Raw genomic sequence first — 27,444 nt, forward strand, 5'->3', positions numbered from 1 at the left:
GGGATGGGGGGGAGGGGGACAACCCATGAATGTCCAAGAAAACATGAAATCTAAATGATGACAAAGCCAGTTCTTCTCAATCAAATACTCTTTCTCCTTCCTTCCAAGAACTGGGGATTCTATATTTAAAGGCCTCACACATTTTCTGCTGTTCCCAGGGTACTTAGCAATTTGAGATAAAATGAGTAAAAAGGTGACCTCTTTACTTTAAAAGATTCCTGGCCAGTTTTGCCCAGGTAAGGAGGCTGTTAAGTACTTTCTTTACCTGAGATTTCAGCAAGTTTTAACAGCAAGAATCCTCAAATGTCTGACCCACTTTTCCTGCAAAAAAAACTTAGATCTAATTTTTCTTTTTATTTTTTTAATCTACTTTATTTGTGTGGAGATTCAGGAGGTGGGGAACAGAACACATAAGATGCTGCTTTTGAAATGCCTGCTCTTTACTTAGGTTTGAGATGACTAATGCAATTCTAAAACCCTGCACCATCAAGACATGAATCACAAACCTACCTTAGTTGCCTCTGAAGGTGTTTTTGTGTGATTTATGAGCTTCACAAGAGAAGGCAAACTTGTGCTGATAGGATGGCAGTGCTCATTACTTGCTAGTCAGGCCAGGCTGAAACTTCATGGTTTTTGTTTCCTAGAGAAAGAACTGAGATCACATCTGCATTTTATAAAAGCTCCTGAATTGTTATTGATCGACAAGGACCAGCAGCCAACGTTTTGCCTCTAGAAACTTGCATTGTTTTGCAGTCAGAGTTGCTAGATACCGTGTCCTCATAAAAAGTCTGGTTAAGTCATTTCAGCTCTGAAATTTAGAACTGTGCTTCCCTGAACAGCTAACAGAAATTATTACTAACAAGAATTACATGTGACAGGCTGCAGGCTCCATTATTCGGCTTCCTTTGTTCTTTAAGGGATATTCATTATCAACTAGAAAACCTGCTAGTATTTCTAGATTCTATGGAGTAAGGTGGTTTAGTTAGTAACTTGGATGTAAAGGGGGGAAAATGCATTTCCCTATCAGTTTTCTGGGGTTTAATATAAAATCTGCAAAGGCACTGGAACAGAAGGGTAGGGAGCTAGAGCAGCTATATGGGACTTTAAAAGTCTCATGTGTAAGAGGCGTTCACAGTCTTTGCTGTCAGTTAAGGTGCAGAAGTGGAGGGAAGGACTAGTAAAACTCTCTGCCTCTCTCCAATTCCTTGGGCGAACACATTGGCTAGTTTTGTAAGGACCAGTCTAGCAGTGAAGCTAGAAATGAAGTGACTTTTGTCTGTTACCCTGATGAGTCCTGGGGGCTTGTGTCTGTGGCAAGCAGTGTGGCTGGCTTGTCTTGCAGGTGATGGACCACTTTGCCTGCCTGTTCCTAGAAGCACAAGTCCTTCTCCTGCCCAAGCTCCCCGTTCTGTGAACTAAGGCAAGTCCATCAATCCTTCTTTCACAGTTGTCATTGAAGGCTATCACATATCAGGCTCGTGTACCCCTGCCAGAGAGGCTCCTTGCACTTGCTTTTCTCCCCAGGACAGGCATCGCAGGCGCAGCCGTGCTTTGCTTAGCTCAGGATCACGCGCAGCTCTGGGCACGCGTTGCTCTCTTGCCGGAGCACATGAGTACACTGAATGTGCTCTGAGCCCAAAGCAAATGTGGCAAAACCTGCCTTAAAACTCCCAAAAAGATGCTGGATTGAGAGAAATTATGGAAAAGCATGATGTGGAGTGGACTTGAAGCATAGAAGTTAAGGGATAGGAATCAGCCGCTGGGCAGCAGAGCCTCTTCATGGAATGCTAGTATGGGACTGGAAATAAGGAGGTCTCTAAATGTCCTCTGTCACATCAGACTTTCTTTACTCACCCCGTTTCCATCTCTCCGTGTGTTTGCTCCTCTGTTGGAAATACAGTAGAATGATGGCTATAGCTTAGACATGCAGCTGGCAGCGACTTGTCTTCCTGCGGAGTATGTTTGGCACAGACAGAGGAGAGCGGAGCTGCACCTGTAGCAAGAAAGTGGTAATCGGTTACATGGGAACAACAGGGGGACATGGAGGCACGGGCATTCCTCCCTCCTGCAGGTACCCACAGCTCACAGCAACACACAGACAGGGTCTAGCAGGATGAGCCTGCCCACATTAACTACAGCCAGGCTGCAGTTTGCCTCAGCTTCCCTGCCTTGAGATGGAACCCAGCCACTTTACAGGTAGCTCTTTGCACTGTGTTGTCCAGGTAAAGCACAAAGTCTCAGAAAACCTCAGTCACACTCAGTCCACTTTCCAAGGAGTGTTTTACCCACACCACAGCACCCTACCTTTGTCCTGCAGGACATCCTAACTATCTAGAAATTTTTGGGTTGAGATCTAGTTGGCTTGCACTTAGTCCTGAACTTCTTGGAATTCCTAACTGAGGAAGTGGCACTTTTTCCATCTTCTCAGGAGACCCTTGCAGGTATCTAACCAGTAACACTAAAAGGGTCTCATGGTAGGGTATTCTCCAGGTAGGTTCCCAGCCCTAGCAGCAACTAACTCTTTCTCTGAATGCAAACTGGTGCACACCTGTTGATTGCAAGAACTGCAGAGATAACTTATCATTATGAATCCATTAACTCCTCTTGGAATTGCATAACCTGATGAACTGTTACCATGCACAGAAAGCCAAGTAGGGTATTAAGGGAGATAAAATAATCTGCCAGGCAAAGGCCATTGTTATGGCTAAGGAAAAATGTTCTCCGAGGGCTTAATTTCAGGTTGATCTAGGACGATATAAAGACCATGCACTTCCAGACCGAATGGGGAGAACTCAGCATAGATGTCACAAAGCAGGTGGCTCAGGACAGGGTACATCTGCAGAGTGGTGTGAAAGCATGGCGCCGTGTTTCATGAGGACCAGAAAGGACAGTAAGAGCTGTGTGATGAATTTCATAAAGGATATTGTCTTCTTCTGGGACATCAGCATTAGGAAATACGTACAATTTTTTTCCACTGTGGAGCAGAACCAGACCGTGAGGAACTTGAGCCCATTCACTGTTTTTTGGGACACACATGGAAGCAGAGAAACTACTCACAAGTCTGGGATTTCCTTCCTTCCTCCACAGTAGTAGGTTTCAACCACTGGAAAAGAGAGGTGGACACTGTTCTACACCTCTGTGGGGAAATTTCCAAGACCTGACACCCCAAACCACGGGAAGCCGGTGCCCTGCTGCTGGCAGCTCCGGGTAGGGCAGCCCATGAGAGCTCCCCGGCCAGCGGGCAGCAACCCCCCGAAGGTTCTGGTGGCCCACGGCCCACCTTGAGGCTTGCACGGAGCAGCCTTTCCCGTGCCCGCAGCCCCCGCCGGAGTCCCCGCGGGGGTCGCGGCGGGGCCGTCGCTGCGCGGGGCGGTGCGCGGAGAGCCGGTGGCCGCGGGGCCGGGGCGGGGCCGGGGCGGTGCGCGGCGGGGCGCGGTGCAGGGCAGCCGCGGGCACACGTGGCTCAGCCCCCCAAAAAGGCCCTCGCCGGCGGCGGGAGAGGACAGTTTGTCCCTCGGTCCCCCCAGAGCCACCGCCGGTCCGCTCCGTCCAGCCGTCGGTGGGTGCCGGTGCCAGGGACCGCGGTTGGCTGCGAAGCGGCGGCTCCCGCCCCCTGCGGAGTCAGCCCCTGGTCCGGGGCGGCCCTACCTGCCGGCACGATGAACCTCACCGCCGAGAGCCACCGCATTCCGCTGAGCGACGGCAACAGCATCCCGCTCTTGGGGCTGGGCACCTACGCCGACCCCCAGAAAGTAAGTCCGGAGGCGCCGGGACTCCCCGCGCCGCTGGCGGGGCAGATGCCGGCCGTCCTCGCTGCAGCCCCCCGAGCCGCGGCTACCTTCCTCCTTTCCTCCCGTCCCGGCTACTTCTCTCTTTGCTCTTTTCCCCGCGCCGAGTTAAAAAGACCCAGCTGTGCCATGAGCAGTGCGGGCAGCGCGCGGCCCGCAGATGAGGAAAAGGTGGGAAGAAATAAGAAAAAAATCCCGCCCTGCTTGCGGTGTGCTGCAGCTGCCACTGTTGCCCACCGCCCCGCGCCGCTGGGCACACGGGCAGGGGCGCGGGGGACCTGGAGTCGGGATGTGCCGTGCAATGCCCGGGTCGGAAAGGGATGGGACCCCCGGCAAGGCGGCCGAGAGCCCTCGGCCACCCGGAGCCAGCAGGGACCGTGCCGTCGGCTCCCCTGCCTTGCCCCCTGCGCCGGGGGCGTAGATGAGATGAGGGATTTCGGACCGTCTTGCGGTTGCCCCCGATACTTTCCAAGTAATGTTCCTGAAACAAAGACCCAAATTCCTGCATCCTGATTCCTGCGGCTCCTCCAGCTGACTGCCAGCGGCCAAACCACTCTCAAATATTCCGCATCCTTCGGTTTTGCGCCGGACAGGCATCCCGTCTGACCGTGCCGGTCGGCTGCACCCGCGGAGTCTGGGGAAGCACACCTGATGCTTCTTCCCTCTGCGGACCTGGGAGCGCAAAGGCAATTCAGTAGCCACTGCCTTTTAAAGCTCTCCTAAAGTGCCCGATCTTTCATCAGTTTTCTTTTTTTGTTTGTTTGAAGAGTTGGAAAAGAGGCATCGTGGCCAGAACCCGGCTTGTGTAATACCTGCGATGCAATGTGTGTGTATGACTTCGCATATCACAGGGTATTTAAAAGTACCTTTTAAAAGAAAACTCTTGATTAAAGCCATTTACCAACCACTAAACGTACCATGGTGCATCAATAACGGTGTCGAATTTTCAACAAACACTACTGCAGGCAATGCATGAGTGATGCAGAAAGGGTGTAAGACGTCCTCAGGACTGCAGATCTCAGTGGTTAAAGATGCTGGTTTACATAGGGAGAATCAATAGGAATTCATTACTTCAGAGCCTGGGCATCATCCCTCACATCACTAAACTTTCGGGATTTTCAGCTGGTGCATTCTTTGAGTAATGGTTAGTCAAACAAAATTAAGGTCTCTAACAGGAGTTTTGATATAGCAAAGCAGAATGTTGCATAATTCAGTGTCAAAATAGCTCTGAGTGAACTTGAAGCATCTTCTTCCAGACGTGAACATCATGCCCCCAACCCTCAAGTTGCAATTTTTGCCCTAGTTATAAGTTAAGAAAAATGCAGCTGCCAGCACAAGAGCTCCTACCCTGCTGCACTTTCCGCCTGCAGCCCGGACAAGCCGTGGCCCAATACTGTGGCATCAGGGAGGGAGCCCCGAGTGGCAAGTAACCTGACGGAGCTGAGAGGGGAGCTGGATGCTATTCCCCTTACGGAGGCAGCTTCTCGGCACTGCTGTTACCCTGCTAGGAATTCATTCTGCAGGAATTCAGCTGTCCCAAAATCAACAGAGCAACAGATCTGCTTCTTCTCCCCCCGTCCTGAAAAATCCTGATGCTTCCTTCCTTTGCCCTCCCGTGGTTCGAGGTGGACGGCGAGCCTTTGCATGGAGTACAATGAGCCAAAATGAATAATTTTTAGGTAGGGCTGGTTTTCTGTCGAATCAGCCCCAGGTAGTGGCTTTTTGCTTTTTGCATATACGTCCTTGTGTTTTCTGCTAACAGAAGGTGGGGAGGACAGGATAATGCAGGCAGGGCAGGCATTGCTAAGGCAGCTCCAATTTACAGCCATTGAAGCTGCCGTGTAACTGTACCCTCAGTGGGGATGGGTGCACAAATCCAGCCACCCTTTCTCCTTCCCCCTGCTTTTGTAGGAGTTTGATTTTCTGAGCTTTCTCTCTCTACATGATAAACACGTTAGAAAGTTATGGGTGGGAGGAGGAGCTGAGAAGAGGCAGAGAAAGTAGCAGTGACAAGGCACTTGCCACAGTCTCATTTTCACACAAGACCAGGTGAAACAATGAGTGTTTTTCTGGCGGAGCTAGGCTGGAGCTTTACGCTAGTATTAGGACTGCTATTTAAGTGGAAGAACTTGTCACAGAGAGCAGCTGGGGAAACGCAGCAGCAGCGTGCTGTGGGATTTGTTGCAGAATTGTGCTGCTGGTCCGTGATGGGGCAGGACGTTTAAATAGGTCACGGCTTAAAATTTGCCCGTTTCAAAACGGCTGCTTGGCTGATAAGGGGGGATGGGGGCTTCTGTCAACTCCTCGCCGTGGCAGCGGAGTGCTGCTCGGCTGGGACAAGCTGCTTTGCCGAGTGCTGACTAGTGCCTGGTGCAACTTCCACCGGGATGCCTGGAGAGGTGTCTGCCCTGTTCCTCCTGCCTCAACAGCTGAAAGGCTTTGTGGCAACCCAGGACCGTTTCAAGGTTTATCTTAAGGAGTGAGGCTATAAACTAGCTCTGACAAGTTACCCTTAAAATGCTTAGTTGTGGACTTTTGTGGCTGAATTGCTTAAGAAGCAGCATCTGAGCCACCCATTCTCCAGCGGTGGGGGCAGGCAGCTGGTGGTAGCAACGGCTCAAGCCAGCCCCAGCACTCTATTTCTGCTCATGAGTCAGATCCCTGCAACTTCTGGTTATTTTGTGCTTTGGTATAAAATACAGAGCCATTCATTTATCAGATTATTCATCTTGCTCTTGGAGGCATGTTTTTGATTTTATGCTAGTTTTTTTGTTTTGATTTTTCCACCCAAAGGTTATTCACCCTGGCACCTCCATGTCAGAGCAGCTTGCCCAAATCAAATCTGTTTTCCTAGTGTCAGGCTGTAGCCCAGTAGCTCGTAATGAGCCTGAAGTGTTCTTCCTGAAGTGCAGGAATGTGCTCGCTGGTTAAGCCAACCAGGCAGATCTAGTTAGCCATGGAACAGGGAAATCTGCTTCTCCGGCAGTCGGTTAGAAGAAAACAAAGGCAGGAGGCCAGCTTTCACGTTTCAGGCTTTGTCTGCATAAATTGAACAGCAGTGCCTTCAAAACTGAAATGTGTCAGCAGCTTGCCTTGCTCATCTTAAATAACTTAATTGTTCTCCAAAGACGATTTTAGGAGATAAGTCATGCTTCCCTGGTTGTGAAATACTCAAAAAAAAAAAAAAAAAATACATCTATTGACAGAAAGTCCCCTGTACAAGTTTACTGACTCAAAGTAGTACATCACTCAACAGGAGTAGAGCTGGACCACTGTGGAAAAGGTCTTTTTGAAAATCAGCAACATTTTAATTGAATGCTCTTTCCCCCTAGATGTAAGAGAGCTTTTCTTCTGACTGGGTAGAGGTTGGGATGACAATTCAGCTAATTCTTTGAGGCTGAAAAGTGCAGCGTTGGGGGTTTCTTTTTGCTTTACTCTCCTACCACAGCAAGAAAGTACAATGAAGCCATTGGCTATCAGTTTGTCTGCTAACAGGAAGAAAGGAATCTTCACTGGGTCACAGAATAGAATTAGTCATAAACTTGGGTTATTTATCAAGAGAAGCACATAATTTTTTTTTTAACAGGTTGGTAAGTTGGTGCTTCCTGTCCTTATTTTAAAATAAAGGAATGCAATAATTGCATAATTATTAAGCTTAATTTTCTTTTGCAGGCAGATTTCATTGTAGTGAAGTTGGTTTTGCATTCTCCTTCATGCAAGGAATGAAATTTATGATACGTATTACATTCTTGCCTACACAAAAAATTAGGCTATCCTACCAAGGATGGACTCAAGTGAAGAAGTGGAAATCTCAGTCACTGACTCCTTCCCCTGTTCTCTCTTCCTTTCTCCAAATATTACTTCTCCTCATGGGTTTGGGTGGGAACCACAGTGGGAACTGTGAATCAGGACTACCAATGCACTCCAGACAGCTTTAAAATTTGAGACCAATTCTACCTCTGTTTGGCTCTGTGGATCCTTCTGGCAAAGCCCTGCGAGTGCAGGAGCGGCTCTGCCAAGGCTCCAGCAGATGCACCGTGTCCAGCTCCCCCTCCCTGAGGGCCCCCAAGCCGTTGACCCAATTCTCCAGGGTATTAAATAGATGGGGGGAGGAGGTAGAGGGCAGCCCCACAGCAGAGGGTGGTAGAGGAGGACAGGCCCCTGGATGAGCCCCTGGCATTGCCCTGTGCTACAGCAGAACAAGACCAGCCCATGGCAGGCTCCCACTACCTCCCAGCACTGATTCTTAGCTCCCAGCACAGCCCATCAAGTGGCACTGGCACCCATCTGGAAGCAGATGAAGTGTGGGGACGAGCAGTCTTAGAGGGGAAAGGTGCTAAAAACACTCCTAAATCCTGGAAATCCTATGCCTCGTTAAAACTGCACTTACGCCTGCTTCACTTTATAACTCATCCCTGTCAACACAGCTAAGATCATCAGTCCAGTGTCTCCACATAAATACTCGCTGTTTCCCTGGAAGGTCAAGGGGCCTTGGCCACAGCTCCTCTCCTGCCTTCCTGTTTTGACTGAGGGAGGACAGGGCTTGGAGAGAAGGTTGTGGCAACCGCACTGTACACAGGCGCTGCTTCTGAAACATAAGATTGGGCAAAGCGCTCAAGAATAGCACTGGGTGAGGGCTGTTGGCAAGTTGCGACTTAGCTAAAAATGAGGTTCTGAGGTAGCCAAATCCATTCATAAATTGGAAGCAGTTTTGTGGAATAGTTTCAGGCAAAACAAATGGCAAAGCATTTCATTTTGGGCACTGGCAGTACAAGCTGAGGAATCAAAGAATTATTAAAGCACTCGGAGGTAGCAGTTGCCTTTCCCTGAATAGCCCGCTGGTAAGGGAATCCACATGGGCGGTGGGAAACCAGATTCAGTCCTCCTCTCAGCCTCTGGGGATTAAATTCATATCAGACAGCTCAGGGAAATAACGTGATTGTGGGGTAGGTGATAGCTAGAGAGACGCAAGAAGAAACATGCACAGGCTGGAGCAGGAGGAGCACCCTCCCCATGGGAAAGCGCACTGCCCACCAGCCCCACAGCACTGGATGCTGAAGAACTTGGTATGGCATCCAGCCAGGAGGAAGAGAGACCCATTTCCCCAAATCTTTAACTACCACAAAGTAACCCTTGTGAATGCCCAGACAGTCTGGGTTTTGTTTAAGAAGAAATTGCTGGTTTGAATCAGGGAGAGGAAAAGTTCATCCAGGGCTCCCAGATCCAGTCTGAGTGACCAAGTTAAAAAAATCTGGTTTGGATAAGTAAAAACACTGTTTTGGCACCCTGAATTACTTTTTACACCCAAGCTAGAAGCTGAACAGAGTAATTTTTCATTGTACAGGTCTAACAGCCTCTAATGCTCTCATAGGATCATTTATGCCAAAAAGCTCCTCGCACAAGGATGTGCATGCACAAACATTTTCAGTCACTTTTCACGGTGCTGGCTGCACCCCTGCTTCAGGCTGCCTGCCTTTGGAGCTGCCATAGGCTGCTGTTAAGTCAAAAGAGGTAATAAGTGATTTGTCCCCGTGATGGGATCTGGATCTCTGAGCTGCAGTAAGGGAGGAATTACACTCAACTTAATCCCCCCTGTTTTCCCCCTGGAAAGCCACTACTGGCTTCTGAAACACGATTGGCTGAAGACAGCAATGATTTCAGGTGACTTGCAAAGAAAGTCACCTGATCTGACCCAAAGCTAAAATACTAACCATGTATTGAGAGTTCCTGGGAGAAATGATACCTGAGATCCCTGCAGATACTGTTGAGCTTAAAGGCTTTCACTTCTTGATTTCTTGCCTGTAAATTTCTCCTACTGTGACTCACACAACTGTCTTCCTCCTGAGGTAAACTTGGCTTCTGGATTTTTTTCTTGAAAGAGATGAGAGAGGCAGTGACAAGAACAGGAACTCTTCTAACATCCAAATGTTCTTACAGCCTTATCTTATTTCCCATAACATGCTATTAAAATAAATATATAAAGAAAATACCTCAGTCCTTTTAATGTGAATGATTACACATGAATATGTGTTTGAACTTAGCAAGTATTGAGTATGAAGTTAGCTCTCTAATGAAGTGATCTTTATGAACCTACATGAAATTACCACAGATGTAGTCCAGGGAATTATTTTTTTCAGAGGTAAAATATAGGGAACCTGATTTGAACAGAGCTGGGGGAGTCAGCTGGGATATTTGGTTACAAAGCCTCTTACTTATGCCTTGAACTTCAGAAGTAAATAAAATTCCTGAAACAAAATAATTTTTTTTTAAAGTTATTGCGTTGTATCTCCTAGTCAGCATTTCCAAAAGACATTGTGTCCCTTCACAGTCCCTTTTTGGTAACCACCACTGGCTTTCTCAAGGTGTTTGCTTTTTAACCAGCAGTATTACCTCATATTGTACTAGTTCTTCTTGTCTTCAGGGAGCACTTTGGAGCAGCGGAGCCACGGCTGGCCAGCACATAGCAACATGAGGTCTCTCAGGGCTGGGATTTCTGAGATGTTTCAGAGGATAGTCTCAAGTTTCCTCTGTCTCTGACAATGTTCTAAAATCGTATGTCCAGGTGGAGATTTGACCAGTTGAGTCAGGGGTGAAGGGAAGGGGATACATTACTGCGGCCCAGAAAGACCACTGCCTGCTCTCCTACATGTCTCTTTGACTGCCTGTCAGTAAACTCTTAGCCTCGCCTCCACACTGATCAATATTTATCCCGAAACCCTATATGTGCAGCCAGATCACTCACGGAGTCGTGGCTCAGTTAATTTCATGCTGGAAGGACTAAACCATACTGAGGTAATTTTACTTGCACAAACTGCAGATGGCACGCCTCTCCTTCAGTGGCTGGTATCCTGGTGTTGAGTGACACCCGCATTGATTAATTGCTCAGATTTTATTCCTTAACTAAGTCAGTTACTGGCAAACCCAGTTGCCAAGAGCAGATAAATGCAGGATTTTTTGATACTTGGTGCCCAAATACCTGGAGGAGATGCAGCAGCGGGCATCTGCTTTTAGCAGGCAACAGACCAACTTGGCTCTTGGGCAAGATCTTGTGTGAGGAGTCAAGAAACTGCAGTGATGGGCTCTAGTATTGCCTTAATTCATCCCTGATGGTTGCTACCGAGGTGGCAAATATGCCAGGGAATAAGTGGTTTCACACATGAAAGAGTGCTTTCACACATCAAACTCAATATAACAAAGAGATGAGGGTACACGCTGGAAGGTTAAACTAAATCAAAAGGGTCTCAGAACAAGTTCTGATTTCATCAATGACTTTTACTAAAAGCTTACTGCTGCATGACACATTTTAAAATTCCCTTTCTTATATGCTCAGGTGGCATGTTTACTACCTCTGGTTTATCTTGCATTGTCCTTTTTTTCTCAACCATGCAAGTTTTCTGTTCTGCCACTGGAGCAGTCTTCCTCCATTTCTTTGTTTTCAACACTTCTTTCGTGTTTAGCCTTGACCTCTCCTCTGCCTGCAACCACCTCTTGGTGCCTCAGTTCCTGCTAGCTCCCTGTAATCTTGCGTTATACAATGGAACGTTTTTGGCTTGCATAAATGCAAGATTGCATCTTTGTCTCATTAAGAAAGGAAACTGAAGTTATATAATTAGAAAAAATCAGGTAATTAGAAAAGGTAGATGCTTTTTTTCCCCTGAAATGTAGCAGACTCTGAAACTTCTAGCTTTTGTGTAAGAGCTGTGCTTTAACCAGATTTTAAATTTGGATTTAATAAAATGACTTACCAGACTCTGTCAGCCTGGAGGAAAGATTCTTGCATGCAACTTTCTTGGAGACACAAGCTTTGTTCCTAATTCTTTGATTTGTACAAACCCCATAATTCTAAGACATTGTTGAATTTGCAAAATGCTCTTTTACTTCCATGTATCTTTTCTGATGAAATCTCTGTGACTCTTCATTTCCATGAAACTGGAAGCTTAACAGTAAACAAAGTGATAGTATTACTAATCTCTGCTCTGTGCTAATGGCTTCTGTTTCCAGTTGTGAACACGATTAGTGTCTAATCATGTGTAGCAGATTAAAAGATGTGTTTACTGAAGTGGACAACATGTAAAATTCCTAATGACAAAGAGCCCAGCCTTGTAGAAGAGTGTGAATGCAAAACTAACTTTCTAGCTACAAAGTTCTTTAACCGAGGGAGGACTTCTGAGCAAAATGGACACAAAATTGCTGGTCCTGGAAAATTGTGATTTTTTAGTTTGCTATAAGGAGCAGATTGTGCTCAGAGCAACTTCTTCCCCTCCCGCTGGCTACACCAACATCCCTAAAACAAAACCTCTTCTTCTTAAAATGATAGTACCTCTAACCTATGATGACATCTCAGCTGCTACATGAAAACATTTTCAGACGGCTCCAGGACCAAGAGAGGTATCCCCACGCAGAGCTGAGGACTTGCACTAATGAATCCATTGACAGCCAGGTAATTGCCTGGCCTTGTGCAGTGATGCCTGCCTAATCTGAGCAGAGGAGCTGGCTCTTGCAGCCACCCTGGCACCGCGTCATTTGGCTCCGAAACACGGCACCAACACGTGCAGACTTGGACACGGCAAGAGCGCTCCACAGGAAAATGATCCCAGAACAAGGCCGCCAATAGGAGGTGACAACTTTGTCTGGGCGTCAGGACGGCTTTTAGATGGTGGATATCAGGTACCAACATGATCCACCAAACTACATGTCTGCCTATGACACAGGGTAGAATTGTGTTTAATTAGTCCAGATCCAAAACTAATAGTGGGTTAATCCAGATAAGCTTTTAGGACAGTAGCACTACTCAAAACCAGTCACAGGGATTCTTATTTGAGAAGTAACCAAACAGAGAACAGACCTTTTCCATTCCATAGCTGCGTGCTGCAAGTGACAAGCACTAGCTGTTTCAATATACTCCTCATCCAAAAACTACAAAGTTAGCTATTACCAGTGCCATAATACTAATCCAAATATTGACACCCCAAAAATAGTACTTTTATTCTTCTCTATGGCTTTCTAGATATGCTGAGGGTTTTTAAAGCCCATTCAAATCCACAGGGAAAGCCGTTCTATCTAAATAAAAGTTAAGAAGATTGTTTTACAGAAGATGAGACCGGGAATCACTGGCATTGTTGAAGAGGGGAAAAACTGAACCCCTATGAGTGAGTACTCAGGATTACCACAACTGAAAGATACGCTTTTTGGCAAGAACATTTACAGCCAAATTTTCCAGTCAAAGCTCCATTTTTAAAATGTCCCTGACCGACTCCATATGTTAAAAATGGCCGTGCACTCCTATGTGTCCCTGATTCCCCACAGTTCTCCAAAAAACAGTGTAAGCATGTTCTTGCAGCTCATGTGGGAGGCTAACATCTGGATTGTCTCTTTGGTTGACCTAGGAGGCCAGATTTGTCAAAACTTGAAAGCACTGTGCAGAAAATGCCTCTTTAAGCTTTGAAGCCAACTCTTGTTGGTTCAGCTAACTAGGTGGTGGAATTCCCCAAGTTTTACATTTGCCTTTGCAAACACTTCTTCGAACCGGCGCCAGAAACCTCTCCCCTTTAACTCTAGGGAATGAAGCAAAAGAAGTACTGGCAACCTTTTCTTCTCTTTCATTGCACAAGCCGGTGCTTTATCTTCCGCTTGTACCTCCTGCATCCCTCTGATTGCATTGCTTGTCTGAAGGGTATTTTGATAGCACCCACACTCCCAGATAGATCCAGGCTTTCCAGGGCCAGCTGGCTGGCCAGCTGGCTGTTGTGTCCTCCAGCTCTTCAGGAAACTTTCCCAGTCCATCCCACTAGCACTGTGAGCAGAGGAACCCAGGTGTGCAGAGCATGTGCCTGGTTTGCTTTAATCCTCTAGCTGCCAGGTATGGCAGCTCTTCAGCTTCACCGTGCATTAACTTACTTTGTATTGAGTGAAAAGTTGCAGCATTCCTAAAACTGAGGATTCTGCAATCAAGTATTAAAAATAACTCCAGCACCCTCTGCCAGCTACCATAATAAGGCTTTCCTGAAGACAGCTTTGGCTGAATCCTAGAATAACAATGTCACAGAAATTCTAGAAATACTAAATCTGCAGTTATGAAATCTAATTTCTGTTGTCTGGACAAACCCCATGCTTCAGGCCACTGATAGAGCGTCAAACGAGAAAGGCACCCCTTTTCCACCTTCATTCATGGTGTGACACAAGTCCACAATTGACACCATTCCCCCCATGTTCTCTGTGAATATTTTCTGTCCTCCACCTTCCAAGGCAACAGAGTGCATGATATAAAGCAAAGTTCTGGGCCAGAACAGCAGCCTGTGGCTCTTAGCTGTATTCTCTGCCTCCGTCCTCGGCTCTACCTGCTTTTGCAGAGAACCCTTTGCTGGGTTTTGCTTCCTGGATGGTGGCTGCCAATGCTTCCGGGGGATGAAAGCCAGATTTTCCTGTGAACGAGAGACAGGGATGTGTTGGCGGTTGCATTTTCCAAGAAAGAGGTGTACAGTACAGCTTCTCTTTTACAAGATTAAACAATTCTAAGAATGTACCCTTGTGTGGCTCATATCCTCTGGCTTTGTAAACTCAACCTGTGCTTTCCTGCAGGGCCTTCAGTACACATGCTTTCTATGCTCTGTTCCTAACATCTTAAGCCAATCCTTTTTGCCAGTTTGTCCAGAAAACAGGCAAATGGAAATAAGCAATTGGGCTTCTAGAAACTTGCATAAGAATCTGTGTGTGAGTGCCGAGCTCTGATGAAGGAGGCCCTGAGCCCAGGAATGTACCTACTTTCTCCTTCCTGTATTTAGCTGACTAAGATTCCTAAACAGCAGCTCCACATCCTAAATTATAGGTTTGGACTGGAGCACTTGGCCCATGGCTTGGATGTCTTGTGTAACTCTGCAGCAGCTAAACTCAGATTTTTCCAGAAGATGGCCCTGTATCTCCTAACACTTTAGGCTTTTTCCCCCAGGATCAGTATTCCCAGCCGAGAGATTGCAAAGCGTTGCACTAAACAGGTGAGATGCTCAGGACTAAGGTAAAGGGCTTCTTCCCTGAAGTGCTGCTTCCTCTGCTCTCATGTGCTGCTGACACTAGTGCAATTCTGTAAAGCTGTTTCTGTAAAACAGGGCAGAGCAGAATCTGGGAGCCCGAGTCAGACCATTTTCCTTTACTAGTTTCCTTTTTTAGTATGTACTAATAAAGAATAAATGACAATACCAATATTACAACATAAAAACAGTGACTACAGTAGCAGTTCACGTGATTTTGCAAGATTGTAATCTGCTGCCAATGTGTCCTGTTAGCTTTATCTTTGGAGGTAACCCTCTTAATCAGCTGGAAAGCCAAAGGAAATTGCTGACCAGAAAAAGATGCTGTAGAAAAAGCAAAAGAATTGGAGGGCAGCTGAACTGTGACACTAAATAACAGTAATAAGTCAGACAACGACTAACACTGCTGAGCAAACACTGTACTACTTGAGTGGGAAGAGAAAAATTCATGGGTATGCCTGCACAAAAATATTCTCCTGTGGCTTGGTCATGTGCACTCATGAACAAAACTGAAGCTGAACCATTTTATATGGTAGGGAGAATAGGTTTTGACAAAATGGGATGTGATGGAAGGTGTCTGGATTAAACATTAAAAATTAGGAAAGTTTATGGTCTCAGAGGAAAAAGAGAGCAGACCCTTTCAGGCAGACAGAATTGATGAAGCACATTGCTTTTTCAGACTCACAGAAAGTGGTAACTGGCCAGTTGGCTACTTCATGTGTGGAGAAGGGGCCAAATTGCTGCTTCCTTTCTTTCAGTGAAGGTGCATATCTGAGTCTGCTCCCCCAGCCCTTCTGTTGGATTTATTTATCATGGAGCCTGAAGGAAACAGACACCACTTAAATCTGTCATGCATGATGGTAAATCAGCTGGTTTACAAGTTATTGGTTGAAAGAGGGTGTGGTGATTGACTGATACGGACTCTGCTATGCCAGCAAAGCAAAGCTAGTTTATTACACTAGGTTACTAGTGTTTGTAGGTTACTACGTTTGTACAAATTTTTTCATACTGACTACTTTGTCTTGGTCCCTTTTAGAAACACAATCTTCTGATTATTCTATTTATGCTAGTTATGTTCTTATCTCTTTTGTCAAAGCAGTCAGAGTGACTTGACATGATGCCTTCATTTCTGTTTTTGCTCTGAGTTTATTTCTCTCGTGGATTCTACTCTACTAGGGCTAGAAGGTTGGCTGGGCTGTCTGATATTCAGCTTCTGTAGCTGTCTGATCTTCCACAGAGGGAATAATTGTGTCTCTTGTTTTCTTGAACTTTATGATCTTAAAAATAACACAGATGCTATTGAAGAAATTTATTAGTGATTGAGCTAGTCCTCCTAGTCAGACAGTTATTCCTTTATCATAAAATGTGCAATGAATTTAATACGGTTCTTTGGCACAAATTAGTGACCGTCTGCAAAAGTACTGAAGATAAATATCTGGCTTACAGTGCACAAAACTCCAGTTCTGAAGCAAGTCCTTGATCAAAGTAGCATAGTTTCAAGGCACGTTGATTAGAAGCTGAAACATTAATTATGGCAAAGGCTCAAGAACACCTCTTAGCTACGCTTAAATAAAAAGTAATAAAGAAGCAGATGTGTCTCTAGGCCAAAGCTAGAGAGTCCTGAATTAGTACTAGCAAAGCACAAAAGTTTCTGACACAGAGACATTTCAGTACTTCATCCAGTATTTGTACAACTCTAAAAGTGAGCCCTGCTCATTCAGGAATGGTGCAAAAATAAAGCCCTGTCTGGAGTGAGTAGGCAGCACAGGCAACTGCATTTTAGGTAATGTACTAAGAGAATACAACCTGCAGGAAGGAGAGGGAAGAGGTCTGAGGTTCTGAGTAGAATAAGGTGGTTGCCCATGGCCAAATAGCCTGGGAGGTGCTGTTCCGTCAGCTGCTGTGATAAGTGGTGCTAACCCTTATACAACATAGGTGCATCACAAATTTCTATCTTCACTTAAATAAAAGTTTTATTATTTTATTATAAAAACTGGGTTTCAGTTATAACATTTACCTGGTCACTACTGAAGACCAGTGAAAGAAGAGATTCAAACACCTCAGACTGAGCAGCGAAGTAGAGGGGAAAGATCCAGGTTTGTGCCTTCTCTGATGGAAAGATGGATGAGCAGTGGTGGTCTGAGTCACCCAACTTTGGTATGGTCTGTCAGGAACAGTGGAATAAGATACAACACCTAAAGCAACACTTCTAAAAAGTGGCAATACCACAACATGACTAGCCTGTGCAACTCATCAGCACAGTTTACCACAGCCCATTACTGCAGGATTTGGAAGGATTAAATACGTGAAATGCCAGAAATGATAGTTTCTCCATTAGAATGAAAATAAACATATGGTATAAAGTTTCCAGACTCACAGATGTCTCAGACCTTCAGCTGGGATGGTTCAACAGAGGCAATATTTTCCAAAAACTGTTCCCTAGATTGCTTTGCATTTTATATGAAGCACCTTAGACCAGAATCTGTCAGAACTAATACACCACATCAGATGAAATGGACTAGTGCAATAAAAACATATATATATATAATGTAAACCCATCTCCAGCCATTGGTAATCAAGACCTGGTCCAAAAAAAGCCACCCCTAGCCCCTAAAGAATAAGGTTATTCCTTGAGATGGAGGAGTCTTTCACAAGATTATTTGTACAGATGTAAGCCCCATATAAAAAATGAGAAATACACAGAAGTTCAGCTCTAACACAAGTCAACTGATTCAGCCAAAAGCAGATGCAGTAACTGCAAGCATTTCCCTCTATTCTACCCTCCTCCCATGTCTGAAACTGTGCTTTTCCCTTACATGTGAGATTCTACCTTTCCTCACCCATTCCGTCTCCTTTGCTTACTGACCAAATGGGCCCTGGTGACTGAGAAAAGATGCAACTCAAGAATCAACATTTCCTTGCCTGGTAGAGTTTAGTTTACAGTGTCAGGAAACAATAGGGGAAATTCTAGTACTGGGTTCACATCCGATTTTCGGTCTCTTCAACAAATGGAAAAAGTAAAAAAAGAAAGATTTTTTTTTCCAAAATCTATATTGTGATAATGCATCACTGTCCTCTAAATGCTTTGCTTTCATATGCTTGAATGGTAAAAGTCAAACAGGCTGAAGAAATCTAGAAGACACACTGTTTGAAAAATCATGTTTCAGAGAGAAAAAACACTGATAGCACTTTTGGAAATACACTTGCCTTCCAGATAACTAATAATGACTTAGGCTTGAGCTCCCCAGACCTTTCAGCTGAGCCCTGCTGCTCTGTGCCAGTCAGCCTGAGCTTTGCAACTGCAGCTCCAACCTCGTGTGGCTCATTGCTGGGGCAGAGGTCTGAGTTACTGTCATCAGTCACCGCAGGCTTGTAATACTCGTGTCAGAGCTTTCATCCTCATGCCTCTCTCAAATCCTCTCCTGCAGGTTCAGGCAGGGACAAGGCAGAGAACATGTTGGAGGTTGTCATTTTTCCATGCTTCGCGCTACTGTAACGCTGCCCGACATGCCTCAAGTGAAAAGTAGCCATTGAGTGTGCCTGAAAAGCTGGTAGCTGCCATGGTCGTGATTACATCCGACTAACAACCAGGAGAGGGCCCTGCCAGGGGCCAAGCGTGCTTTTGGGAGACTTCCACAATGAAAGCGGCAAAGCACTGAGACAAGTGTTTCATTGTCTCCCTCAATTAAGCACGCAGTATTGCATCATCACTACTGTAAATACTCTAGAGTGCCAAACTGTGCCATTTTGCTTCTCGGCCCTCATTCAGGTCTGTAATGAATCAGGGCACGTGTGAGCAGCTTTGCATTTTAAGTAGCCTTTAGGCGCTGCATGCTGGAGCAGAAAATTTCTCCCAAGCCCAAACAAAAGTTGGTCCATTTTGTGTCCCTCAGAGTGAGCCAAGATGGGGCACTGAGCAATCAGGCTGGAATATGGTCCCATTATCCCAGAATGGTCTGTCACCAGCCTACAGTTCTGGAACTGAAAGGCAGGTATGAAGACATCCCCAGGTGTCTTCAGCAGTCCTTCAAAGACTTTTCTTTCATGGACATGGAAGAGAACACCAATGTCCTTAATCCTACACCAGATATGAGTTTCACACCTTCTAGCTCAGCAGATGGTGGAAGAGAAGCTGTTTCTTTCTTGACATACTCATGGACAGCCAGGCCAGTGGCAGCTGCAAAAGTACAGCTAGGAGAGAGAGGAAGGAAACCTATTGCTATGGTAAGAAATGGTCCTTCCCAACAACACTTACTGCCAGTCCTGCTTCTCTCCTTCCCTTGGCATTGTCAAAACCAACAAATTTGACATCCTCTGTTCATACCATCTCAATTCCAGACACCTCTGGTATCTGTTTTCTTCACAGGAGAAGCAGTGTGGTCTTGGCCCTGCACCTGCAGGTAGCAAAATCCAACTCTTGCCATTTTTTGACGCACAGCAGTGCAGCAGAGCCGTTTTGCTTGCCCTACTTCAGTTTTTAGTTAAAGTGCATCAAATGTCCCTGTTGTGGCAGAGCAATGCCCATGAAAAGGATGGGAGAATAGCGTTGCTCCACGCCCTTGGCCACCATCACTTAGAGCTGCTCTCTCATTATAAAAAGTGTAGGAACCATAAGTTGTTTTCAGTACCATTTTTGTGACCAGACAAATAACTTCAGTAACCAGTTTTATGCTTTTTTGCTTAGTTTGGCCTACATGTAATTTTGCTTGCCACATTGGCTAATGAAAAATATGGAAAATATGACTGTTCTGAAAAAACAAGCTTACTCTGAATTTTGGCAATGATGAGCAAACATAAATGCAACACACAGTACAAAAATGTCACTTTTTAGGAGGTTTCTTGGGCTCATCTTAAACTGAAGCAGCAGAATATATAAATATACACTAAAGCAACTATTGTTTCCTAACCACACAGTAAAGCAGCTGTTCAGAACTGGGAATACCAGTAGGTAGTCCTGATCTTCAGGTTGTGATACCAGCAATTATAAGTTGATTTGAGGAGAAAGAAGTCAAATCCAAATTCCTGTACTGCTTAAAGGTCCAAGCTATTGAAACAGCCTCTGATCAGCAGGCGGTTGGCCAGCTCTGCTCAACCAAAAAGTAGTGGATTTTATCAAATGGGTGTTGTAGGAAAGCCCTTGCTCTCTGGAGAAGAAATTATGAAATTATTTTCATATCAAATGCATTCGATTCTACTTCCTGAGGACACTAGTATTCTCTCTTGCACAGAGACAGTTTTTTGCTTTGCTGCCTTTTCCCAGTCTAATCCCACATGCTCAACAATTTTGAGTAAAAGCGCACAGCACTTTTTTATTTAGAAGTTGGAACATGGTTGCCTGGGACGGTCACTCAGGATGAATTACACCACGAATCCTACGCACATCTCAGGAACTCTCTAGCACTGAAGGAGAGGTAAGCAGTAGGCTGGCACTGTGTTCATTCTTTTCCTTCTCCCATCAGACTCCCAAAGGTTCCTGTCTGGAGGCGGTGAAGATTGCCATAGACGCTGGTTACCGCCACATCGACGGCGCCTTTGTCTACTTCAATGAGCATGAAGTGGGACAAGCCATCCGGGAGAAGATTGCTGAGGGGAAGATCAAGCGAGAAGACATATTTTACTGTGGCAAGGTGAGAACCTGCACTCAGATTATTTACACTAAATCCAGGATTTCCATTAATGGTCTTTCTTAAGAATGCCAGCAGTCAACATCTGGAATGCTTCCTTCCAGATCCAACATCCTTTATTTTTCCTTCCTAGCATTAGCAGAGTGCTGAAGATCTTTATGAACACTAGGTTTGCTGTGAGGCGCAGGAATAACTGTTGTTCTCTGTTTAAATCTCTGAAAGCAGTGGGAACCATGCAACATCCCTACTGCTCAGTATTGTAGGCACCTGCAAGTTAAGACCATGGCTACATTCAGCCTAAAGTGCTGCCTAACCTGTTACTGTGTCACGCTTTGTGTTGTCACACACAGAGCCCCATCTGGACAATGATCCTGCAAGTGAGCTATTTTTTATTAGAGCAATTCCCTGCACAGGTTTGCCATGAGGTTACACAACGAAAGGGGTGGGAGCAAGCACATGCATGCCAATGTCTGTGTATGGGAGAACAGCAAGAGCCTACATTGGTACTACTGCCAGGAAATTACTCATCAAAGCTACACCCTTAGTTACTGTATCACCTGCCATTAAAAAGTTCTAGGATGATGAATCAACTTACTTGGAGAGACAATGTCATTACACTTCTGTTAGAGAGCAATGAGGCTAGAATAATGCATGAGCTATTTTATACATTCTGGACTTAACTCTTGACTTTTAACTTGACTCTCCTACAAGAATGAAATCCCTTGTCCAATGAAGCGTCTGACAAAAGCTGTCATGACTACTGTGAATTACCCCAGGTATAAGAGAGCTCATTGCACACTGCAGAATAAAGAATGACGGTACCTGTCCAGTTTCTAAGGGAGTTTAGGGCCTCAAATACTCCTTCCTGCAGTGCTTCTTTGGACATATCAGCCTAATATTTTCCCTTTCTCCTTTCCCAAATAAGACGTAATCCACAATTACTCAACAGACTTGCAAATAAACACCACTGTTCCTAGAGCGAAAGATCCCATGGGATGAGAGGCCTGGCTTACTGTGAGCAATTTAGTTAAGTTCTATGAGCTGGGAAAACTAAGCTTCAGATTGGATAGTTAGCAGACCAAGTGGATTTTCAGCAGCTATAGACCAATTTCCAAGTACATCAATTTCCAGTCTGTAAAATATGCACCCCTTTTCCAAGTTTCCTGCTTGGTTCTGCTGATAACAACCTTGCCATTCTCAGAAAAACCTCATGTTCTGAAATTCTCTGCCTTTATCAAGGGAATTTCTCATTCTCTCATATGCCAAAAATGTTGATTTGGATCAGTAAAAACAGTTGGTTTCAGAAGTTTTATAGTTTCATTACTGCAAATTATCAGGAATATTACAAATCAAAACCACCAAGCTGTGCCAAAAAGGTTAGAACCAGATGGCCTACCAATTTTGAGTATTTTAACTTTCTCAGCTGCTTCCCCTGCAGATTATTTGCCCAAATCAATCTTTAGGTTCTATGAAAGCACATCTCCTTGTAAAATTTCCGAACTTCATTTATTTATTAAACTTTTCTGTATTCAGCTGCCTGATGTGATCACCGGATGTTTTTCTAGTCAATAATCACTACTGAAACATTGAGTCATTTGGAAAACTGCAGCCCCTGCAAGCCACAGGGCTGCAACACACAGTACCACAGCAGCCAATGCGCCTGTGCTCCCAGCCTGCCGTGTGTCTGTGAGATGACACATACATGGATTTCTCGTACAGTTGTGTCCTGTTTGTGCCTGACAAAACATCAGCTGCTCAGGGTGATAGTCCATTATAACATTTCTACAATCTTTAAAGGAGTTCAAAGGCAGAAACAGAAAATACTCTGCAACTAATTCAAACCATCACAATCTAGGATTTTCACAGGTTTCACTCAAAGCTCTCACAGCAGCTCTGAACTTCCCAGAAGGAATGGAAATGGATCTCCTTTGCCTTATGTATCTTTAGTTTAATGTACCTCACAAACTTAGATATTACAAACTACAGGCAAATCTCAACCCAGTAGATACTTCAGGCATTGATCAATAACTGATTGGTACGAACTATTGCATCTTCTAGGAAACATGCTAGACACAGAGACCATTCTTGGAAGCACCAGGCACTACAGGAGTTAGCTATGTTTTCTGCCTTACTGACATCAGAAGTACTGGAAATTCTCAAGAGCCTTCAGATTCAAGCCCCCGGTGCAGATCTTTCCTTAAGCAAAGTTGCTGCAGATGGAAGGCTGATCCATCAGCAGGGACTGACGAGAGGAGCCCTGCTGAGTGGCAGCGTTACTGGAACAGTGACCTGGTGTGATCGCGCTGCATCTGCCAGTTGAAATCATCAGCACTTGCACTTGGCTCTCGCTGCTGGCTGCCTGATCAGGCAGAGCAGCTCAGCATCCAGAAATTTTAGAGGTTTTATATCAACTGCCAACATCTCACTTGGCTTATACAGCAAGACCTTTTTGGTCTCCTCTTTCATCCCAGGATATTTCTTTCATTAAACTAGAAGTAACATTTCCAGGAAATGTGGTGTCCTAAAATGCCAAAGCCAGCTGGCAGCTTTGACTGCTCAAACATGGGTTCTACTTAGGTAGATAATGCAATAACTTGTACAGATCATGAAAACAGTTATGAAACTCTCAAGTTTCCATGGCATCGATGTATTGACATAGTACAAATGTTTGCTGCTTTTAAAGGCTGGTTCTTCAGAACCTCTGCAGTTTTTAGAGGGAAATATATTCACTGACAAATGCTGAGCTCAACAGAACTGGGCTAGAAAGGGCATTCAATAAAAACTCCTTCTAAGCAATACATCTCAGATTACTAAATTTTTAAAACACAGTAACAAACTGGACATGAAGTCTACAAAGTCATTTCCTTACTTAAATACAAGTTAAGCTTATTTTGCATGTGAAATGCTTAAAAAACACACAAACCAAAGATTTTCAGTAAATCCAGTGAAACAACTTAAAACTTTTGAGAAGAGCACCTTGGTCCCCTTACTGTAGTACACCTTAGCCTCTTACCACTGTCTGCTGACCATAAACTCTTCACATCTTGCAGCATACAGTTAAGAAAGGCCTAGTATGCATTTCCAGGTGTTTTGGTTTGTCACCTTAGGGCAGGGTCAGGTGTCCTGCTCTCAGTACAACTTAACATGTCCTTGCTTCTGTGGGCAAAACTGAGCAGGTTTTTTTCCCGGGGAATAACTATAACATAGTTTAAAAACAAAACAAGCATCTAAAATAACTTAAAGCTTACGCAGGCTTTGCCCTTTAACACCTATAATCAATATTTTCTGCCATAAATCACAATTCAAGTTTTGAGTCTTTAGAATGAATTCATTCTACACCTTGGCATGCAGTGGCTGTCAGCTTTGGTGGCAGAACTGACTAAACAATGACCATACGAGCAAACAGCAGGTTTTTCCAACCAACAAGAGACAAAAACCTAAACGTGACTCCACACGTTAGTTTTGTAAGTTGAAAAAAAGAAATAAGAAAAGAAAATAGCTCAACTTATTGTGTGCATTCAAATGGCACTTTAAACCTTCTATTGTGTGTTAATTCTGCTGCAGTTAAAATTGACAAAACTCAATCAGTTTACAAAGAGCTCTTGGTTACTAATTACCCTTGCTATGGTTTTATTCTTGCAAGAGACTTGCATCAGCAGGGTTCAGTTAGAGATAGTCCTGAATACTCACCAGCTAAGCACACTCCATAGCAACCTCGGGGCATAACCCCGAAAGGAAGCAGTTTGCATTGAAGAGGTTCAGAAGACTGTGCTTTAACTACTCACACCTGCACTACAGTGACTAAACACAAACACATTCCCCCACGAGGACTGGGGAATAAGAGAAAACTTCTCTAGGTCAGGCAGTCTCTCAGGCTCCACAGCCACAGGAGAAAACCAGAAGATTCTCTTAGTGCTGGGTGCTTGGCTGTTCAATAGCTAACACATGATCCAAGCTTCTGCCTTAAGGCATAAAACTGACCACAGACTCCTCATGGGAACAAAGTTTTTCAGTGAAAGCATATGCTTGGAAAACAAAAGGAATCTGCCAAAGTTCATTGAGCAAGAGTTTGCAATATCCTCAGCCCAGAAGAACCTGTGTTGTAATAAAAAAAGATGTAATGGCTTTACTGGGTCAACACTTCATCGGTCCTGGGCAAAAATTCCTGTCTTAACCTCTGCACCTGGCTCTGACAGAGGGCAAGGTACGGCCCTCACCTCTGCGTTTCAGGAGTGGAGACCACAATGTCTTTGCACTCGGCATAATGGGCTCTGTCAGAAGGAAAAGAGGGAGGGTGTGTTGGGGGGCTTCAGCTGTTTCACTGTTCCTCCTGGCACCCAAAAAAAAGCCTGTGCTTGCCTCCCCAGCTGTGGAATACCTGCCACCCCCCAGAGATGGTGCGTCCCACGCTGGAGAAAACCCTGAAGATCCTGCAGCTGGACTATGTTGACCTCTACATTATTGAGTTGCCAATGGCTTTCAAGGTAAAAAGAAAAAAAAAGCTTGGAAAAAGTGCATGAACTTAGCTTGAACCGAGGTCTCCATCTAATATATTCCTTGCAGCTTCCAGCCCATGTTGTCAATACCATTTTGGGCAGATAACGTGTATATTTTGATATATACTGCAGACATGGATTTTTGTGCACTACCCATTGAAAGAGAGGCTTATAGGTGGTGTGAGAACAGGCCAGGAGAGACGTAGCTTGGAGTCTTTCTGCTGGAAGGAAGGACAGGTCTCCCAACTGTGGCTGAGCAGTTCCTTCTCTGAAAAATTACCATAGCTGAGCAGTACATGTGTCTGAATCCCCTCTGAGCCATGAGAAGAGAGTCACTGGAGGGAAGAGGTCACACAGAGCAGCAACAGGCCAGGGGCAAAGTTCAGAGGGGGAGAGGGAAAGGTTAAAAAGTCACTAAGTTGGTTTCCTTACTCTGTCCCAAATTAAAGCAGCTGGGCAAACCGGGGTTATGATTTAATCTCCATAACTGCAGTGTTCAGCTTCACTAGATCCCAACTGGTGCCAAACATGGGTTGTCCATCTCCCATTGTTAAACGATCAAGTCTGATAGTCCCTCATACTGCTGGCTTTGGGCAACTTGTAGGCAAAACCTTTGAATGCAGGGAGCTCACATCACAGTTGCATGCCTCTCTCTTGCAAGTCCATGAACTTTCTGCTTTCACAGCTTTTTGTACCTTGCTTTACAATTTTCCTCAACAAGTATATGATATAAAGGCAAATGAAATTAAGAGAATGATATTCAAAACATTTAAGTGGTTTTGAACTAATTAAATCCTTCTTCTAAGAGAGAATAGGGTCAGACAATTAGTTGGTTAATTGTTTCCGAACAAGGTTTGAGCTCTAAGCTGGCCTCTTTTTGCAAGAAAGGTTGCAATATGATTATTAAAATCATATTTTGCTGCAGACTCCAAATTACCAGAACTATCAGATAGGAAGCAATTTACCAATAAGGCTATCACAGTACACTAGCAGCCTTCTTTTTCCCCTGAGGAGGCTATATCCTATTAAGACCTGTATAGGAGTAACCAGACTCTGATATTAAAATTTTATTTATACAGTCACATGTATGGAATCCTTTTGGGTACATTTTTGAAAATTTCCCACCACTAGCAATTTCCTGTTTCCCTTTTCTTGTGTTTGTATTCTTTAGTAGCTCATTCTCCCACATAGTGAAGGTCATTGTCTCACAATATAAAGACAGATACAGCTGGCTTTAAAGTAATGTACATCTGACTCCCTGAGGCTTGTATCAACAATCTTGAGTAGTTAAAGGAGTAGCAGACCTAGAGATTCATTCATGTTTCTCATGAGAGGAGAGAAAAAAATAAGTCACTTTCTTCCTGAAAAATATACACTTTTTTATGTCAAATACAAAATGAAAAAACTCCATCCTTTTGCAGCAGTGACAGGTTTCCTTTCTTTGCTCTCTTGCTCAAAAATACACCCATCCTGCCTGTGATGCTTGCCTTTGATGAGGAGCATGCAGGTGTAACTCTAACAAACTCCTACTCCCCCCTAGCCTGCAAACATTGGTGCTTTCCTCTCCAAAAGTCTAGCAAAAGTAGTCTCTGGTTGGAAGCAGTGTTGTACTCAGGACAACTTAAAGTACCACCCTGAAAACAGTTAGAAACACTCCCCTGCAGAGCCCAGCCAGCAATTTGTTACAGGGCTTTAAGGCAGAGTAAGAGGACTATGGTTTCAGAGAGCACACTCAGTAAAGTCCCACTGCTTTTTAACAGCTCAAGAATGGCCACCATGTGGGGTGAAATTATTCGCTGACCTACCAACATTAGCCTACACCTCCCTGTACTTTTTCCCCACGTAGATTCCCCATTCAGGACTTTTGTCACTCCTGCCTTTAGCCCCCAGCAGTGTTGCTCAGCTCCTCCACCCTAGCAAGGCAGTAACCAGCAGAAACAGGTCTCCTCCAGGCCGCCACGTGTGCTCCCTCAGCCTGGGGAGCTCATGCCCAGCAGGTATTTTAGGGGTAAAAGCCAGCTGGTATTTTAGGGGACTCTTCTCAGATGACTGGTTCATCAGTAAGCATCAATTTGTGCTCTAAATGATCTGCAAATCCATCCCAACCGAATGATTCTGTCATCTGACAGGAAAGCAGATATTTTAGTGTTACACTGAACAAGTCTCATCCAAGTATCTTGTAATTTTAGAAGAATAACTCAAAACAGACCATTGACATCATTGTTTGACTTCCTGTTGCCCTTCTGTTAATAGGACAGGCATTCACAGGTTGTTAAAATTGCTTTCCTGAGAAAGTCTGCTTGTCAAAGACCATTTTATGAAAGCAAGAGAATGTGCAGACTTGTCTTCCTGCACGTGTTTTGGTGAGAAAATTATTATAATGGGAGCAGGACTTTTCCTCTCAGTGGTTAACAGCTGCTGGGTTTTAAACTGGCAAGTAAGTGGTCTGGTATCTTTTGGAGTGTCTCCAGCCTTCGGACATGGCACAACAAGATGTGATCCTGCATAATGG

The 27,444-nt window shown here is 44.8% G+C and overlaps 1 protein-coding gene and 1 long non-coding RNA gene across 2 annotated transcripts in view; one reads left to right on the forward strand and one right to left on the reverse strand.

The window, feature by feature from the left end:
• Positions 1–2,609: 2,609 nt before the first annotated feature.
• On the reverse strand, positions 2,610–3,732 carry LOC136289728 (uncharacterized). The gene is made up of 3 exons (XR_010720857.1): positions 3,649–3,732; positions 3,058–3,103; positions 2,610–2,974 (listed from the first exon to the last, which is right to left on the reverse strand). It is a non-coding gene; the product is annotated as an uncharacterized lncRNA (long non-coding RNA).
• The window catches only part of AKR1D1 (aldo-keto reductase family 1 member D1), a 35,064-nt gene continuing 11,112 nt past the window's right edge, over positions 3,493–27,444 (forward strand). The window contains exons 1-3 of the mRNA XM_066183791.1: positions 3,493–3,752; positions 20,272–20,439; positions 24,804–24,920. Coding sequence (XP_066039888.1) covers positions 3,660–3,752; positions 20,272–20,439; positions 24,804–24,920 — 378 coding nt within the window. The 5' untranslated portion in view covers positions 3,493–3,659. The remainder of the gene's footprint in view (positions 3,753–20,271; positions 20,440–24,803; positions 24,921–27,444) is intronic.

The sequence above is a fragment of the Chamaea fasciata genome, unplaced genomic scaffold (assembly GCF_029207755.1).
Source record: "Chamaea fasciata isolate MVZ Bird 193981 ecotype frontalis unplaced genomic scaffold, bChaFas1.0.hap1 SCAF_5, whole genome shotgun sequence".
Classification (NCBI taxonomy): domain Eukaryota; kingdom Metazoa; phylum Chordata; class Aves; order Passeriformes; family Sylviidae; genus Chamaea; species Chamaea fasciata.